This window comes from Drosophila bipectinata, chromosome XR (genome assembly GCF_030179905.1).
Source record: "Drosophila bipectinata strain 14024-0381.07 chromosome XR, DbipHiC1v2, whole genome shotgun sequence".
NCBI classification, from domain to species: Eukaryota; Metazoa; Arthropoda; class Insecta; order Diptera; family Drosophilidae; genus Drosophila; species Drosophila bipectinata.
In genome coordinates, this window is record NC_091735.1 from 15,284,098 (window position 1) to 15,301,531 (window position 17,434).

The 17,434-nt window shown below is 36.4% G+C and overlaps 1 protein-coding gene across 1 annotated transcript; it reads right to left on the reverse strand.

Moving 5' to 3' along the window:
* Positions 1-788: 788 nt before the first annotated feature.
* Positions 789-1,704, reverse strand: LOC108128361 (high mobility group protein D-like). The gene has a single exon (XM_017245962.3). It carries the CDS (start codon positions 1,418-1,420, stop codon positions 920-922), a length of 501 nt encoding a protein of 166 aa, XP_017101451.3. The 5' UTR covers positions 1,421-1,704; the 3' UTR covers positions 789-919.
* Between the last annotated feature and the right edge of the window lie 15,730 nt (positions 1,705-17,434).

The window sequence follows — 17,434 nt, forward strand, 5'->3', positions numbered from 1 at the left end:
CCGACCACTGTTTTAGTCCGACTTCATCCAGTGCTGTAAAGCCAAAGTTTTTCAACATATATGTAAATGTTCAAAATAAATTGTAACCTTAACTGTGAGCAAAAAAATTACTTATTTCTGTTGCAAGCACATACCAGATTGTTATTTGAAACCACTCTAAATAAAACCACCTGGGGTGTAAGTTGAATAAACTGCCATGCTGCATAACAAACATTTTTTAAAATGTTTATAAATTTTTAATAATTAATAGTGAAAAATCAAGGATTAAGCCACAATTCAAAGAAAAATTGAATGCTTAATAATAGGGTTTCAAATAATTAGAACTTTAAAATCGAAAAAAAAGGGCATCACTGCAAATTAAACTCAGCTTTAAAACTCTGAAGCGATTTGGCCTACTGTATAAGAGGCCTGTTATTTCACTTGTGTTTCATAAAAATCTACATTTTACCAATTAAGTCCACGAAATGTTTTAGTTTATTAATTAATAAATTAATAATTTTAATTGCAGTTTAATTACAAATTCAACACTTATGTATCAACCGAACTTTTCACGTAAAAGTGCGATTTCATTACTGATTTTAGACAAAACACTAGCAAGATCGTCGGTGTTTTTGAAATAACTCAGAACAGGCATGTGTGGAATCCTAAAGTGAAATTGAAACGAAATTAAGTTGAAGTGTTTTGTGTGGCACAACTGATCGTTCCTTTTTCCTTTTTTTTGTTTTCTTTTTTTTAAGCTTTTATTGAATGGAAATATATTATCGCTTACAACATTGGGAAAACATTGATTGTATTTTACATTGTATATTTGCTTGAAGCTTTTTGATGTTAGTGTTTTTTGTGAGGATACTGTGCGTGTCACTGAAGATGGTGGTGCTACGCCTACTCGTTCGTTTACTTCTTAATTGTTACATTATCCCTATCTGCGTGAGACTTGTTCTTTCTGCTTTTTAATGACGCTTATTTTCGAACGTCTAGTGCGCATCTGCTGACCATCACTGCTGCCACCATTGGCCTTGTACTCCCTCATGGCGCAAACGTAGTCCTCCTTGGCCTTGGCAGCCTTGGCCTCCCACTCCGACTTGTCCGTCATTGAACGCCATAATTCACCTGCCTTCCTAGACACCTCGGTTACTTTGATCCCGGGGTTATCTTCTTTTATGGACTCACGGATACTGCTGAGCCACAGCATGTAGGAGGAAAGTGGGCGTTTCGGTCTTTCGGCCATTTCAGTTCGTTTTTTTTTGTTAAATATTTTGAGCTTCTCATGTGAGTTTGAAGTTAGTACTGATTTTCCCAAGAATACTTTTCTCAGTCGTTTGACAATTAAAGAATATAGTCTACTGATTTCAGTTCTATTTCCTGAAACACGAAATTTACGGCACCGTTGCTTACAAATATTAAATGAGAGTTCCCCCATACCCGCTATTCAGACTTTACGATAGTCTATAATACTGGGTGACAATAAATAACCCGGACAAACTTTGAAACAATCTATTATAAATGTGTTATTATGCAGCCCTTAAATAAATGCATTTATCGATAGCTTGTACTTTTCTGAAAAAAATATAATTACATTTTTATGATTCCCATCAATTTGATATTTGTTTCGAGATGTCTAACAATCGTTGTGCAATTTTAAAACTGTTTCAACAAGGAAATCACCAATGCGACATTGTTCGTTTGCTGGGCATACCAAAACAAACGATTTAATGAACTTGGCCACGTTTATGACCGCCCCGTCGCGGATCGTGAAAAAGCTTATCACTCGGAATTGCAGAGTCTCGGTCAGAAAAATAGCCCGTGAAATCGGAGTGAATCGAGAAAGTGTTCGGTTGATTGCAAAAAATGAACCTAATCTCAGGCCCTACAAGCTCCAAAAAGTGCATCTTCTTACGGATGACAATAAGCGCGTGAGACTCCAAAGATGCCGTCAGCTAAAGCGTCGCGCCGCAGGTCAAAAATGGGAGCGTATTCTCTTCACGGACGAGAAGATATTCACCATCCAACAGGCGCACAATCACCAAAATGACGGAAGCTGGTCGGCTGAAGCTCCAGGTACCTCTGCAATAATCGAGCGCAATAATCGAGGTTTGGGGAGGAATATGCGCCACCGGCAAAACACCCCTTGTTTTCATCGATCAAGGGGTCAAAATCAATCAGGAGTGTAACCGGGACATTTTGAAAACTGTTGTGCTTCCTTGGGCCCAGCAGCACTTCGGTGATACGGAGTAGACGTTTCAACAGGATTCAGCGCCAGCCCATAGAGCCAAATTGACTCAGGACTGGTGCAAAGCCAATTTTCGGGACTTTATCGCATCCAGTGAATGACCACCATACTCGCCAGATCTTAATCCGATGGACTACAGTGTGTGGTCTATTTTGGAGTCCAGGGCTGTAATGTAGCTGCTCTGTTAGGTTAGGCTGTTAAGGTAGCGGTTCTGTTAGGGTTGCTAGCGGTCACTGTTAGGTCAGCTAACAGTCGCTTCCAGGCACTTAACAGAGGAAGAAAATTAGAAAGTGCCAAGGAGCGATTAAAAAGGGATAGGCGAAAGGTCTACGCTAATGGCTGCCAGTCGAACGGGCAAAGATTCTTTCCCATATGAAGCCTGGAGCGGTGAAGACCTGCAAAAAAATTTGGAAATTTGTGATTTAGTTTTGGGAAAAAAAAACCCTTCTATATTTGGTGGAAAATCCTAGGACGGCACTACGGAACAGAAGAAAATCCGGGGATTTATCTCGAAGGGTAAGTGGCGCTAAACCGTTGCCTGGTGCGCTTATATGAAGGTGTTATTTTTTTTTTCGGATAGCATCGGATGCGACTGTGGGTCGACAGGCACGTTACAGTGCAGTGGAGGACCGAGGAGAACCCCAAATTAGTAGGAAACGCGGTATTCAACTCGGCGGTCTACGGACGGCGGTCGGCGGTTCATCTTTCCCCAATCGTGGGGTTCGTCTAAAATCAAAGGCCAGGCAGAATAGGGACACGTAGGGCATAGTTTTCTATTATAAGTAGCTTAAGAGAAGAAAAAACTATGTGATGTGGGCAAAAGTGTAAAGTCCCCAGAAAACCCCCCCGAAAAAGTCTATGTCGTATGCCTTATGTAACCTAACCTTAACGTCCACATGAAGTCCGCAGAGGCTAAACCGACCGATCAACACTTGGTTAGTTTCTCCGGATGATCCTTCCCAGGCAAGCCAACAATAAGTGAAAGTGTGGAAAAGTGCCTACAAGTGCGGTGCCTAAAAACTAAGTGAAGCCCGCAGCAATCCAGGTCATAGCGAATGGCCTTTAACTCCTAATGGGTTTGGGTATATATTAAGGTATTTTTTAGTTCTATTAAGTTTTGTCAGTTTTTTTTTCTTAACTTAGAAAGGGCATTGACCCTATAAACGGCCTTATGATCGCGCAAGGTGCATAGTTTTTAAGCAAAGTGAGACCTCCCTACAAGGGACAGTAACTCCAAAAAAACAACAAAATCGTGAATTCTAATTTTCAGCCGCAGCCCAGGAAAGCGCTTTCGTGGATCCCTGCCGGAAAATGGAAAGAAATATGTGAGTGTAATTTTCCTTTGTTTTACCTTCATTGCTTTAGTATCCATTATTGAGAGTTCCCTGTAATGTGCGTGAGGCCTAACTTATAAAATTGAGAAAAACAAGTGCACCTGACGGTCATAAAAGTCCCGTACAGTTTTGTAGAGTAAATATAAAAGTAATTCAAACGAATATATTTGGCATGTACATATTTTGCCAACCAGAGACCTTAAGTCAATTTGGTGAATAGTTTATTTTGGATTTTTGAATTATTTATTTTTTTTTTGGTAAATTGGCGCTTACAAATTTATATTACGTACTAAAATTAATAATTAACTTTTGTAACATGATAGTTAGTACATTTTTTTTATTGTTTTAAATTTAAATAAAATACTTATAATGTTTTAAAGAAAGACCCATTTTGATCTCCGCTAAGGAACCCCTTCCCTAACACCTTCTAGGGGCCATCATTTTATTATGAAAGGAAACCATGGCCAAGGTTGGGTGGGCACAAAAAGGAGCCGCAACATCAGCAGCGGATCCACCCGATTGACCCCGAGATAGTGTTGTCCAAAGAAAATTGTCATAGCTCGTGAATTGTTCTGTCCGGTCTGTTCCTGAAAAATAACATCACCCCCCCACTCTGACGAGCCAGTAGCCGGAAAATCATACGTGCGGCCATATCCGAGCACCCCAACATCTCGCCTACAAACGGTTACCCATTACAGGGCATGTGCTAAACGCCACATAAGTTTAGAGGCGCTGAAGCAATCATTGCTCCGAGAATGGGATCGATTATCGGAAGAAGACCTGCGGCCCAATGCGCTAAATTTCCAGAAACGTTTAGGGCTCTGCATCGCAGCACAAGGAAGCCACTTCGAAACCGGCTGAATATATGTTAACACAATACCTATTTAATAGTTGTGCATCTGCATTTTTTCTCAAATACAGTCCCTTCAAAAGTTATGATCAAAAATGTTTGTCCGGGTTATTTATTGTCACCCTGTATGTTTACATTAAATATATAATATGCATATATACAATATTACAAAAAATATTGTATCTATATCATGTACATGTACATCATGACATGTAAAAAATTTAAAGAATATAAAATGTGTATTTCTATTCAATATCTACTCTATGATCTTTAACAATAATATAAATACCTCATAGATTTTGGGATAACTTCTCCTTTATCAGTAGGAAACCGTTTATCAGTAAGAAAATTATGATTGAACATGTCAAGTTCGTGAAGGAGACGTGACGTGATTTTTGCGGACGAATCCAAGTTTAACCTTTTCGGATTTGATAACAGGCAATATGTTTGGCGGCGTGCGAATGCTCGAACCTAAAAACCTTAAAGCTATGGTCAAGCACGGAGTCGGACATATTATGGTTTGGGCCTGTATGGCTACGTCTGGAGTCGGAAACTTGGTTTCCATTGACGGAGCTATGGATGCTATGGTGAGCCTCACCATTTTAAAAAAAATCTAGCCCGAAGCGCAGAAATCTTGGGTATGCTTAGGACTTAGGTTTTATCAAGACAAGCACACTGCTGGCAATGTGTAGCTTTGGTGGGTCTTAAACTTTCCACATGTAATAAAAACACCAGCACAGTCTCCAGACCTCAACGTTTTTGAGAACTAGTGGGTGATTTTGGACGAATCGATCCGTAAAAAGAAAATAATGAGCTGAAAACTGTCTTACTGGAGGAGTAAAGGAAAATTCCTGTTGAAACCACAAAAAAATTTGTGAAATCTAGGGGAAACCGTTTACAGGCAGTAAAAAAACAAATGAGTGGCCCGACCACATATAAGATTTAAGAAGTACACATTTTCTAATAGTTTGCGTGAAATAAGCTTCGACGCCAGAAGTGAATTGTTTTTTTTAGATTTATATAAAAGGTGTTTTTTTTTTTTGGAGATAATTTATTTTCTTTTCTCAAAAGAAAATTTTCCTTTGTCATATTAGTTAATAAAGAGTTTATTTGAATTACTGCTTTAAGATTTTTTTGATATATTTTCTAGTTTGGCAGCAATGACGATTTGAAATTTTATTATGTTCTTGCACGAAAAAAGCTTCGAGCTACTTTACTATATATGGCAAACTCGAAAAGAAGCTAATAAGGTATAGCTTCATTTTTCCCCCCAAACTTTGCGTCACGAAAATAAAAAGTAGGAATATATGTACATATACATAGATATTATAAACCAATAAACTCATAGAAACTAAGAAAAAATTTTGTTCTTTGATATTTTTGTGCTCATGGAGAAGAGGGTTAGCTAATAAGAATAAGATTTATTTCATTTTTTCTTTAAAATTATTGTCAAGGTACTAAAAACCTTTAAATTTAAACTAAAAACAACGTATTTCAACATAAAACTCAACAAAAAACCATAAAAAAAAAATGTAGAAAATTCATGAACTGTCAAATATAGATGGAGATGGAGCGTAACGGAATTATCCTGGACAATGACTCCCTGCTGGAATTGTTTGATGCCAATAAGAATTTATATGGAGAGGAAAATTTATATTTTTTATAGGAGGGTCTAACAATTTGGCCGAGGTGCAGCTAATCCTCTCATCCAACGAGATTGATATTACCATATGTTGGTCAATTAGTGTATGACTACAAATTTTGATATATCAGATTCCATACATGGCTGCCAACTCCACAACTTTCAGAAAAGGAGGAGCTGCAGTCCTGGTGCGCCTTCGCGAACTTTAATATTGTCCCGTTCTTTTGTAGGGTGTTTGTAGGGTGATGTCCTTGTGTCTAATTGTCGACCCCCTTTAGTCAAGAGGTCTGCTGAAGATTTTAGGGACCTTTTTAAAACCGTGGACAAGCTTTGCTCTCTGCAGAGTCCACGATTAATAGTTGCCGGAGACTGGTACGAAAAAAAACAAATGTGGGGAGGTTCCAGAGAATCAGGAGAGGCAAAGCTTTTTTGGAAGCAGCCATCAGCAAATCCAGGTACAATATCCAGTAACTAGTTATCTACCGACCATGTTCCCTTAATAATTAGGGCTCCCTTAGGCAGGACTCCTTTAATGCCCCAGGTTAATGATCCAATTCCCTCCCGGCCTCTTTCCCCACCAAGGCACTATGGGGTTTTTGACCACTTTATGTGGCATTTAATCATTTTTTGAAAGTTTTTTGATTTAAAAAAAATTAATGGGAATGTATTAAGAAAACAAACTATTATGCCTCATACTCAAAATGTTAATTCTTAACAGCATATGTTAGCATAACAGCTGCAAAGTCAGCTGTTGCATCCGAAAGCACGTACGCTAAGTTTGCAATTTTCACATAGTGATCTGTGAAATTAGATTAATTGTTTAAAACTCCATTTAAAAAGAAAAATAGTAATGGACACTGATTTCACAGGTTTGTATTACATGTTAAATCTATTAACTGTTCCAATTGTGCGTGTCTATACTAACATTTTGTCATTTTATAAATGCACCTTAAGCTGAATTTTGGGAAACAAATTTCAACTTTGGGAAGAGTTTTGAAATAGAAGGAATAGAAAGTTTTCAATGCGTCCAAGTGTATGTTTTAGCGTTGTCAATACTGAGCAAAGGCTGTTAGTCTTATTGTGCACTTTTCTCCACTAATGGTGCAATTTGAATTTTTCTTAGATAACCTCACTTTCTCCAAAGTCGATTTGGTCGCTGCTGGGAACAGCGAAAGGGGCCAGGCTGAGCAATAAATGTCTGTACAATGTTATTTTGAACGCCATGCAAATAACAATGTGGATAATGCCGTTTTGAAAGAAAAAAGCCACCAATTTTTAATGGAAGTAATGGAAAATACGGTGCTTCCAGTCGGCTATTTTGGAGAAGAAGCGTCTGAGTCCTGAAACCAGCTGTATAAATTAGACAGGCGTCACCACTCAAGAAAGCACAACCGATTACATTCCTTCGCTGATGTGTTCAACAGAGCTATAATACATACATCAGATCCAATAATTTCGTCCTTATGCATCTCGATAAATTTATCTTATACTATATAAGATATTATATAAGATATAGTACTATATTATATATAATTTGTCTTATACATCCAATTGAGGTAATTGAGATGCTTTCGTCAGTGGTGTCACTTTTTTCTGAGCAAAAAAAGCTGGATCAACGAAAAAAAAAAGCTAAAAAAAGCGGAATACCAGAGGAAAAAAGTTAAGAAAAAAACTGATTTTTATAAGGCAACGTACTGCATGTTATTCACTAATAAGACCTCAGTTCCACTTAACATAAAATATATGGGTAATTCTCTAACGGATATCATTACAAGAAACCACAAAAAAACAATAATGTACAAAAATTAAGATCTATATTATATTTAAGATGTCGTCAATATTATCATCATCATCAGTTGGATAAAATTTCTTGTCTTCAATTGTAGATAGGCAGCTGGGTGGTATATTATAGTTAAAACAGCACATATTGTGTCGACGCAGCCCGTACCTCAAATTTTAAGTAAATTAATTTATAATTTTAAGATACAAATTAAAATATGGACCTTATAATCAGTATAGCGTTTAATGTTTCAACGCTCATGTGATTTCGAATTTTCGTTTTTATTAAATGTACTTGGCTGAATAACCGCTCGACGTCGGCATTCGACCAAGGCAGGACTGCATTTGCAGAGCAACTGAAGCCAATTCCTGAAAACGGCAGTTTCCGCCAGAATCCCGATATTTAAGAACTTCAGCCCAGAACTTAACAGTATCATCGACATTTTCCCACTCTACCATGGTTATGTCGTACAGTCGTTAAATTGTATCTATATTAGGAGTACCAAAATACTCAAGGATTGGAGAGATTTGTTTCTTTTTGATTTTTAAAATATTTTCAACAGAGAATGCATCAAACTGTAAACAAAAAAAAAAAAGCTGCGTAAATTTGCTCAAAGAGCCAGAATTCCCGCTGCCCGCTGTTTTCATATTTTTCCCGCAATCACGCTTCAAAAAAACCCAGATCTGACGGGAAAAAAGCGGAAATGACACCACTGGCTTTCGTACGAATACGAAAATAATGTTAGATAATATTAATATATTTTAGAAAATGAAATAAATCAATAATAAGATTAATACTACTGTATGAAGGAATTTTTCTTTTTCAACTTTTATGTGCATTTGTATGGAAGAACACTGAAATCCGGTATTTTAAACTGATAGTTCCTAGGGAAAGCGCTATCCGATTTGGTTCAAAATTGCTATATCGTATTCAAATAGCAACAAATATCAGCTCCTTAAATTTCATTAATTTATCTTTACTTTTACCCAATCGTTCCTATGGGAGCTACAAGATATAGTTTCCTGATCCGAACGATTTTCATACTATATGTGCCTAGGATAAAATAATAACGATTGGTAAAGTTTCATGACGATATCTCCAAAACAGAACGAGTTATTAATTAATGCCACAAAAACAGGTCAAAAACCCCATGGTGCAAGGGGGCGAAATGATATTAAAGCCTTTCAGGATGAACTGGAAAGAAAAATCCTTTAAAATATGGAAGTTTGCTCGAGTAAGGACATTGAGGACGCTGTTGATATCCTATCCTATTACCATTACAACTGCACCAGGTAAAAAGTCCGTCCGCCAATACCACGGCCAAATATAGCAAAGATACAAGTAAGCTTAAGAAGGCCCTGAAACAGCCAAGTGCTCTGGATCCAGAGCATCCTACAACATGGCGAAAATCTGGAAGATCACCAGGTCACTTAAAGGTCAACCCAGCTAGATTACACATTAAGCATCGCCCTGTCCAATGGTAAAAAGAAGACTCAGTCTTCCTTGCAAAAAATGCAGGTAATCAATTGCCCGCTTCAGACTCTGTTTAACCACATCGCGCCACTGTGTATTGAGACCATGGAGTGGAGGAAAATTCGAAAATAAATCCTAAACAAGAAAGGAAAGCTAACTTCGAGCGGAGCCGAAGTTGATATACCCTTGAAGTTAAAGCCGGATATATATCGCAAACATCGGATATAGTTGGTCGATCCTAATGAGAATATCATAATAACAAAAATAAATTACAATAAAATATCTAAAAAAAAACGTCCCAAGCTTCTATCTTCAAAAATACCAAAGTTGGTATTTCTACCAAAAATCATTTTCGATCGTTCAGTTATATGGCAGCTATAGGATACAGTCGGCCGATCCTAATGAAATTGGGTAGGTTGGATCAACTGACCAAAAATATAATCTGTACTAAGTTCCAGATCTTCAAAAACATGAAAGTTGGGACATTTCCGATCGTTCCGATCTTTATGAAATTTGGCATGTCGTATTATTATAAAATTTAAACTCTCTAATTCAAAAACCACCAAAGTTATACCATTTCCGATCAATCAGTTATATGGCAGCTATAGGATATAGTCGGCCGATCCCGGTCGTTCCGACTTATTTACTGCCAGGTTCAATGTAAAGAAGGGTGTGTGCAAAGTTTCAAGTCGTGTTTTTGAAGATAGAAAGCTGGAACTTGGTACAGATTATATTTTTGGTCAGTTAATCCGATCTAACAAATTTCGTAACGATCGGCCGACTATATCTTATAGCTGCCATATAACTGAACGATCGAAAATTGTTTTTAGTAGAAATAACAACTTTGGTATTTTTGAAGATAGAAGCTTGGGACGTTTTTTTTTAGATATTTTATTGTAATTTATTTTTGTTATTATGATATTCTCATTAGGATCGACCAACTATATCCGATGTTTTCGATATTTTTGTTGCTATGCCGTCGAGTAGCACAAAGAATCCAAGCAGGATCAGGCTCAAAAAAATGTACAAAAAATCGCACGATGGCCACACCTTAGAAAGAAGCGAAGGCAGTACGACGTGAGGCTTAATTCGTTCTACATGCTTATGGCCAGAATATCAAATCTACGGACATAATCAGAGTTTAATTTACAAAGCCATTATACGGCCAATATTAACGTCCGGCAATGCGATAAAGACTTTCTGAAAAAATGTTAAAAGTGAAAACTCTACCGTACTTGACCTGGTAATTGTGCTGGTAAAACATACATAAGGTTGCAAATAATAAAATTTAAAATACTATTATATACTTTTAAATATACTTGACCTGCAAATTGTGCTGAAATTAATACATATATGTATAAATATATACAGCCGCTAAATTAAAAAAAACTTACTTTGTACATACATACATACATATGTATGTATACAAACAAATGAAAATAATTATTAAATTAAAACGTGACCTTGAAAACTGGGATTTTACAGCTAGGGAGAGCAAAAAGAAGGATCGGTAATTTTGGATCTAAAAACGAGAAGCTGCAAATATGTTCACCATATGAGAAACCGAAAAACTGCAGTCTGCGGGCCAACTATTGTTCAAAATTGAAAACAGAGAGAGTATGTTTGGGGCTTGCTGTGAAGATCGGTATTTGCGATCTATCGGGCACTGTGGGACAAAGACGTTAAAAATGTCCCTGATGCTTCGAGTGAAGACTGCAAGAGGTTGGCACCAGTGGTGTCACTTTTTTCTGAGCAAAAAAAGCTGGATCAACGAAAAAAAAAAGCTAAAAAAAGCGGAATACCAGAGGAAAAAAGTTAAGAAAAAAACTGATTTTTATAAGGCAACGTACTGCATGTTATTCACTAATAAGACCTCAGTTCCACTTAACATAAAATATATGGGTAATTCTCTAACGGATATCATTACAAGAAACCACAAAAAAACAATAATGTACAAAAATTAAGATCTATATTATATTTAAGATGTCGTCAATATTATCATCATCATCAGTTGGATAAAATTTCTTGTCTTCAATTGTAGATAGGCAGCTGGGTGGTATATTATAGTTAAAACAGCACATATTGTGTCGACGCAGCCCGTACCTCAAATTTTAAGTAAATTAATTTATAATTTTAAGATACAAATTAAAATATGGACCTTATAATCAGTATAGCGTTTAATGTTTCAACGCTCATGTGATTTCGAATTTTCGTTTTTATTAAATGTACTTGGCTGAATAACCGCTCGACGTCGGCATTCGACCAAGGCAGGACTGCATTTGCAGAGCAACTGAAGCCAATTCCTGAAAACGGCAGTTTCCGCCAGAATCCCGATATTTAAGAACTTCAGCCCAGAACTTAACAGTATCATCGACATTTTCCCACTCTACCATGGTTATGTCGTACAGTCGTTAAATTGTATCTATATTAGGAGTACCAAAATACTCAAGGATTGGAGAGATTTGTTTCTTTTTGATTTTTAAAATATTTTCAACAGAGAATGCATCAAACTGTAAACAAAAAAAAAAAAGCTGCGTAAATTTGCTCAAAGAGCCAGAATTCCCGCTGCCCGCTGTTTTCATATTTTTCCCGCAATCACGCTTCAAAAAAACCCAGATCTGACGGGAAAAAAGCGGAAATGACACCACTGGTTGGCACTGTGGGAGAAAGACGTTAATAATGTCCCTTGCTCCCAGGACCCCGGCCCTCAAACTTGAACCATCCAGGCTGATATCTATGAGGCCACGCCAAAGCAACCATTAATTTTTGACGATGCCAATTTTTCAGCTCTCCCTACACCAGCCTTTAAGTGCAACTATGGTCAACATTTTCAAAGAAACGCAAATAAGATAGGGTTCTGGTTTTACAAAAAGAGGTCATTCAGGACAGGAAGAAGCGTGCCCGAACTCTGCCCATACCGGCTGTTTCTAGAAAGCAAAATCCCAAACCTGCAAGTGCTTACAGCTTACTCAAACAAAGCCATCGTTGCCAATCCTTTGGTCATCCAAACGAGGCCTGCAAGCGTGAATTTGTCTGTATGAAGTGCGCGGGAAAACATACTAATACAGCCTCACTATGGGGAATTCTACCATTTTCTGTGACAAAAACCCATTTTCTGAAAGTCGAAAATTATAATTAGTTTCAGTGCAACGCGAAATTTTAATAGAGGGCGACACAACAAAGGAATCAGCTGACATAAACAGCTCTTTGAGCGGGCAGAAGTAGAAAGCTAAACAATATTACAACATTTTTTATTGGAAATCTATAGTAGAATTAACTATCTAAATGAATCAAACACTCTTAATACTTTATATCAATAGTTTATATTTTTATATTGATCAATTAGACTTGCAACACCACACCACGTACAATAGCAAAGAGAATCAAAATCAAAAGGAAAGACACACGCTCAAAGTGTGACCAGTTTTACATAATTATATAATACATAATAAAGATGTGCAATGTTAATTTTGATGGAGGAATAGATATATTCCAACACGCCCCCTCAAAAATAACATTCACATAATTCAATAACTCAAACTAAATAATGTTCACATATTTCAATACTTCAATCTCATCAACTTGTTCTAATAATATTAGTATTCTAATGTGGGTGGTGTGCCTACTGGGGTGATCCAGCATTTGCTGCGAGGATCGGGGAAAACCCAGAAAACCCCGATCAGATCGTTTTCAATAACAACAAGAAAGGAAAGCTAACTTCGGGCGGAGCCGAAGTTTATATACCCTTGCAGTTAAAACCGGATATATATCGCAAACATCGGATATAGTTGGCCGATCCTTATCTGAATAGGAATATATAATCCAATTTATTACAATACAAAATCTAAAAAAAGTCCCAAACTTCTATCTTCGAAAATACGAAAGTTGATATTTCTACCAAATACCATTTACGATCGTTCAGTTATATGGCAGCTATGAGATATAGTCGGCCGATCCTAATGAAATTTGGTAGGTTGGATAAACTGATTAAAAATAGAATCTGTATTAAATTCCAGCTTTCTATCTTCAAAAACACGAAAGTTGGGTCATTTCCGATCGTTCAGTTATATGGCAGCTATAGGATATAGTCGGCCGATCCTTATGAAATTTGGCATGACGTAATGTTTTGCCAAAAATAGCTCTCATGTCAAATTTGAACTCTCTAACTCTAAAAACACAAAAGTTATACCATTTCCGATCAATCAGTTATATGGCAGCTATAGGATATAGTCGGCCGATCCGGGCCGTTCCGACTTATATACTGCGTGCAAAGGAAAGAAAGGTGTGTGCAAAGTTTCAAGACGATAGCTTTAAAACTGAGAGACTAGTTCGCGTAGAAACAGACAGACGGACAGACAGACGGACAGACAGACGGACAGACGGACATGCTCATATCAACTCAGGAGGTGATCCTGACCAAGAATATATATACTTTATAGGGTCGGAGATGTCTCCTTCACTGCGTTGCACACTTTTGACCAAAATTATAATACCCTCTGCAAGGGTATAAAAACTATAAATTCAAAATTTTCTTTAACAAACAGAAAAATAATTATTAATCCAAAAATCCTTATGTACGTATTAATGGTTGTCCTTCATCAGACCCAATTTGCTTCTTAGTTCCATATATCGAGCAGCAGGCAATGGCTTTGTGAAGATGTCGGCGAGTTGATTACCTGTAGGGATATACTCAATGCAAATCACATTATTCTCCACTTGCTCTCTAGCCAAATGATATTTTATATCTATATGTTTTGATCTTTTATGGCAAGAGGGATTGTTGGCAATGACTATACAACCATGATTATCTTCATATATTTTAATTGGTTTCTCAAGCTTAAAATTCACACTTGTGAATAAAGATTTTAACCAAAGAGCTTCTCTAACTGCTTCAAATAATGAAATATACTCGGCTTCAGTATATGAGGCTGCTACTGAATTTTGTCTCTTTGTATTCCAACAAATTGCGTTATTTTCAAACATTTTAAATACATAGCCAATCGTACTTTTTCTATCTATTTCATTCCCACCCCAATCTGAATCTACATATCCAACTAATGCGTCTTTATATAATGCAGTTTTCTCAAATACCAATTTAATTTCACTGCTTCCTTTTAAATATCTAAGAATTCTTTTTAGACATTGCCATAACTCAGAATTATTTTTGCTACTATATCTGCTAAGTACATATATTTACCGCAGTAGCTAAATCAGGGCGTGTACAAAGCATTATGTACATTAAACACCCTATCAGATTGCGACATGGCGCATTGCAATCTTCATCTGAGTTAAGATGTTCATAATTTAATTTAGGGGGTAAAGGGGTACTGACTGCATTGCAATCACTCATATTGAACTTATTCAGAACGCTATTTATATAAGCAGTTTGACTCAGAAAAATTTTATCTTTGCATATTTCTTCTTTTATGCCTATGAAATGTCTTATTTCTTTCAAGTCAGTCATTCTAAATTTTTCCATTAAATATTTTTTAAAACTATTCATTTTATTTGTATCGTGTGTAGCTATGACCACATCATCAACATATAATAAAACATATATGTTTTCTCTAATGTTCCCTTTATTAAGAATATATATACAGCGATCAACTGGGGAGTTTATAAAATCGCATTCTTTTAGGGCTTTTTCAAAAAACCTCAAACCAGCATCTAGCTGCTTGTTTGAGCCCATAAATTGCCTTATTTAGCTTACACACATTATCACCGTCACACAACACACCTTGAGGAAGTTTTATGTAAATATCTTCCTTTAACACACCGTTTAAAAAAGCTGTTTTAACATCCATTTGATGGACTTGCAAATTATATTGCACTGCCAATGATATCAGGAATCTGAAACTTGAAACTCTGGCAACAGGGGCAAATGTTTCCTTATAATCAACCTGATATTTTTGAGTAAAACCTCGAGCTACTAATCTAGCTTTGTATCTAATTGGATTTCCCATTTCGTCATGTTTGACAGAAAATACCCATTTACTATCAACAATATTTTTATCTTTATCTTTAGGCTTCTTTTTTATTGTCCAAGTATTGTTTAACTCATGAGCACTCAGTTCAGCTTTTATAGCTTCTTCCCAACAACTTTTATCGCTTCTATTTTTAATTTCATCGAAACTATTTGGGACATCGTTAAAAATTGCATGAGCATTTAAAACAAATTTATTTAAGTCACTTTCATCTTCATTGTATGATATATGTGGCTTTTTCTGTAACCTTTCACTTCTTCTATTTGTTACAACATCATTCCTATTGTTGTCTATGCCATCAAGATCTCTCTTACTTTCATTCAGAGGATCAACTTGCTTTCTTTTCCTACTCTCATTCGGAAATTTCACTTCTTCACATTCCTTACTCTCATTCAGGATGTTTTCATTTTCCGTACTATCTTTCGGGATATTTTCAGTTTCCTTACACTCATTCAGGATATTTTCATTTTCCGTACTATCATTCGGGAAATTTTCACTTTACTTACTATCATTCAGGAAGCTTTTATTTTCCTTACTATCGGGAAACTTTCATATTTGATGGCTCTAGAATTAACCATATTGGTCTCATCGACAACAACATCTCTAGCTGTTATGAATTTGCTATTAATAGCATCCCATAACCTATAACCATTCGCTTCGTATCCCACAAGAATACTTTTCTTTGATTTTTCATCAAATTTACCGTTTTTGTGCTTATTATGTACATACACGGTTGAACCAAATACTTTCAAGTATTTTAAATTTGGCTTTTTATTATACCACATCTCATGGGGTCCCCTTTTTATTTACTAGTGCTCTACTTGGAATTCTATTAATTAGGTATGTTGCAGTCAACACTGCTTCACCCCAGAAGCTTTTATCTAATTGTGCACCGTTAACCATGGCACGGGCTTTCTCTGTAATGGTTCGTATCATTCGTTCAGATACACCATTTAATTGAGGTGTGTGTGGTACTGTCAGGTGATAAGTGATTCCTTTCTTAACACAGAAATTACGCATTTCATTCGACAAATATTCTCTTCCGTTATCAATATATAAATTAACTACTTTGAGATTAAAGTGTGCTTCACTTTTCGCTACAAAATCTTTAAACATATTGAATACATCTGACTTATGTTGAATCAAGTATGTGACACAGTAATGTGTGAATTCATCCACAAAAATAACAAAATAGTTCTTCTCATCTAAAGAGACCGGTGTAATAGGTCCACACACGTCAGAGTGTATTATAAACAGGGGTCTCGTAATATGTTTTTTATCATTAAATTGGTTAAACGGAAGCCTAGCTTGCTTTCCACTCAAACAAGGTTCACATATTTCCTCTGATAACTTTAAACTATTAATAAGGCTTGTGTCATTGAATAAGTTGTTTTTCTTTATTTCTAATAGTTTAGCATTGCTAATATGGCCAAACCTCTCATGCCATAACCTATAATTATTGGAATCTTTACAAGTAATGTATGCTTGCAATTTAATAATTGGTACATTGTTTAACATACCTGAATCCTTTACGATTGTCATTCCATTTTTCGATATAGTGACACCATCACTGTCAAACTGGGTTGTCAAGCCAGCCTCCTGTAGTCGTTTGACCGATATGAGGTTTCCAGCAGCCTCCTCGCAATACAGTACATCCTCCAGTGCTATCTCATAATTATTCTTTAATCGTACAACACCACGCTTCGTGGCATAAATGAATTGGCCTTGCTTAGCCACAGCGATCCTTAATGGCGGCTCCAGGTCCACACAATCAGCATATAGGGAATCATCATTTATTAATTGATCGCTCGCACCGGAATCGAGTATAAAGTTGTATTTATCCGTTATACAGTTGCTTAACATGAATGCAACTCCATGTGATGTGGTGATTTGAGCTTGTCTATTGTCATTTTCTTTTTCATTTGTATTATTATTTTTATTGAGATTTATTATTTTTTTAAGGTGATAACAGTCTTTTTTAATATGCCCTAATCTACCACAGTAGTGACACTTGATATTGCCAAATGGCTTACAGTGGCTCGCAGCTTATTTCGTGCAGTTACCTAAAAAAAGTTCTGGTCGTTATTCCGGCTAAACTAAGCAAGATAACAGAAAAATTTAAATGCAGTATTTTAATGGGG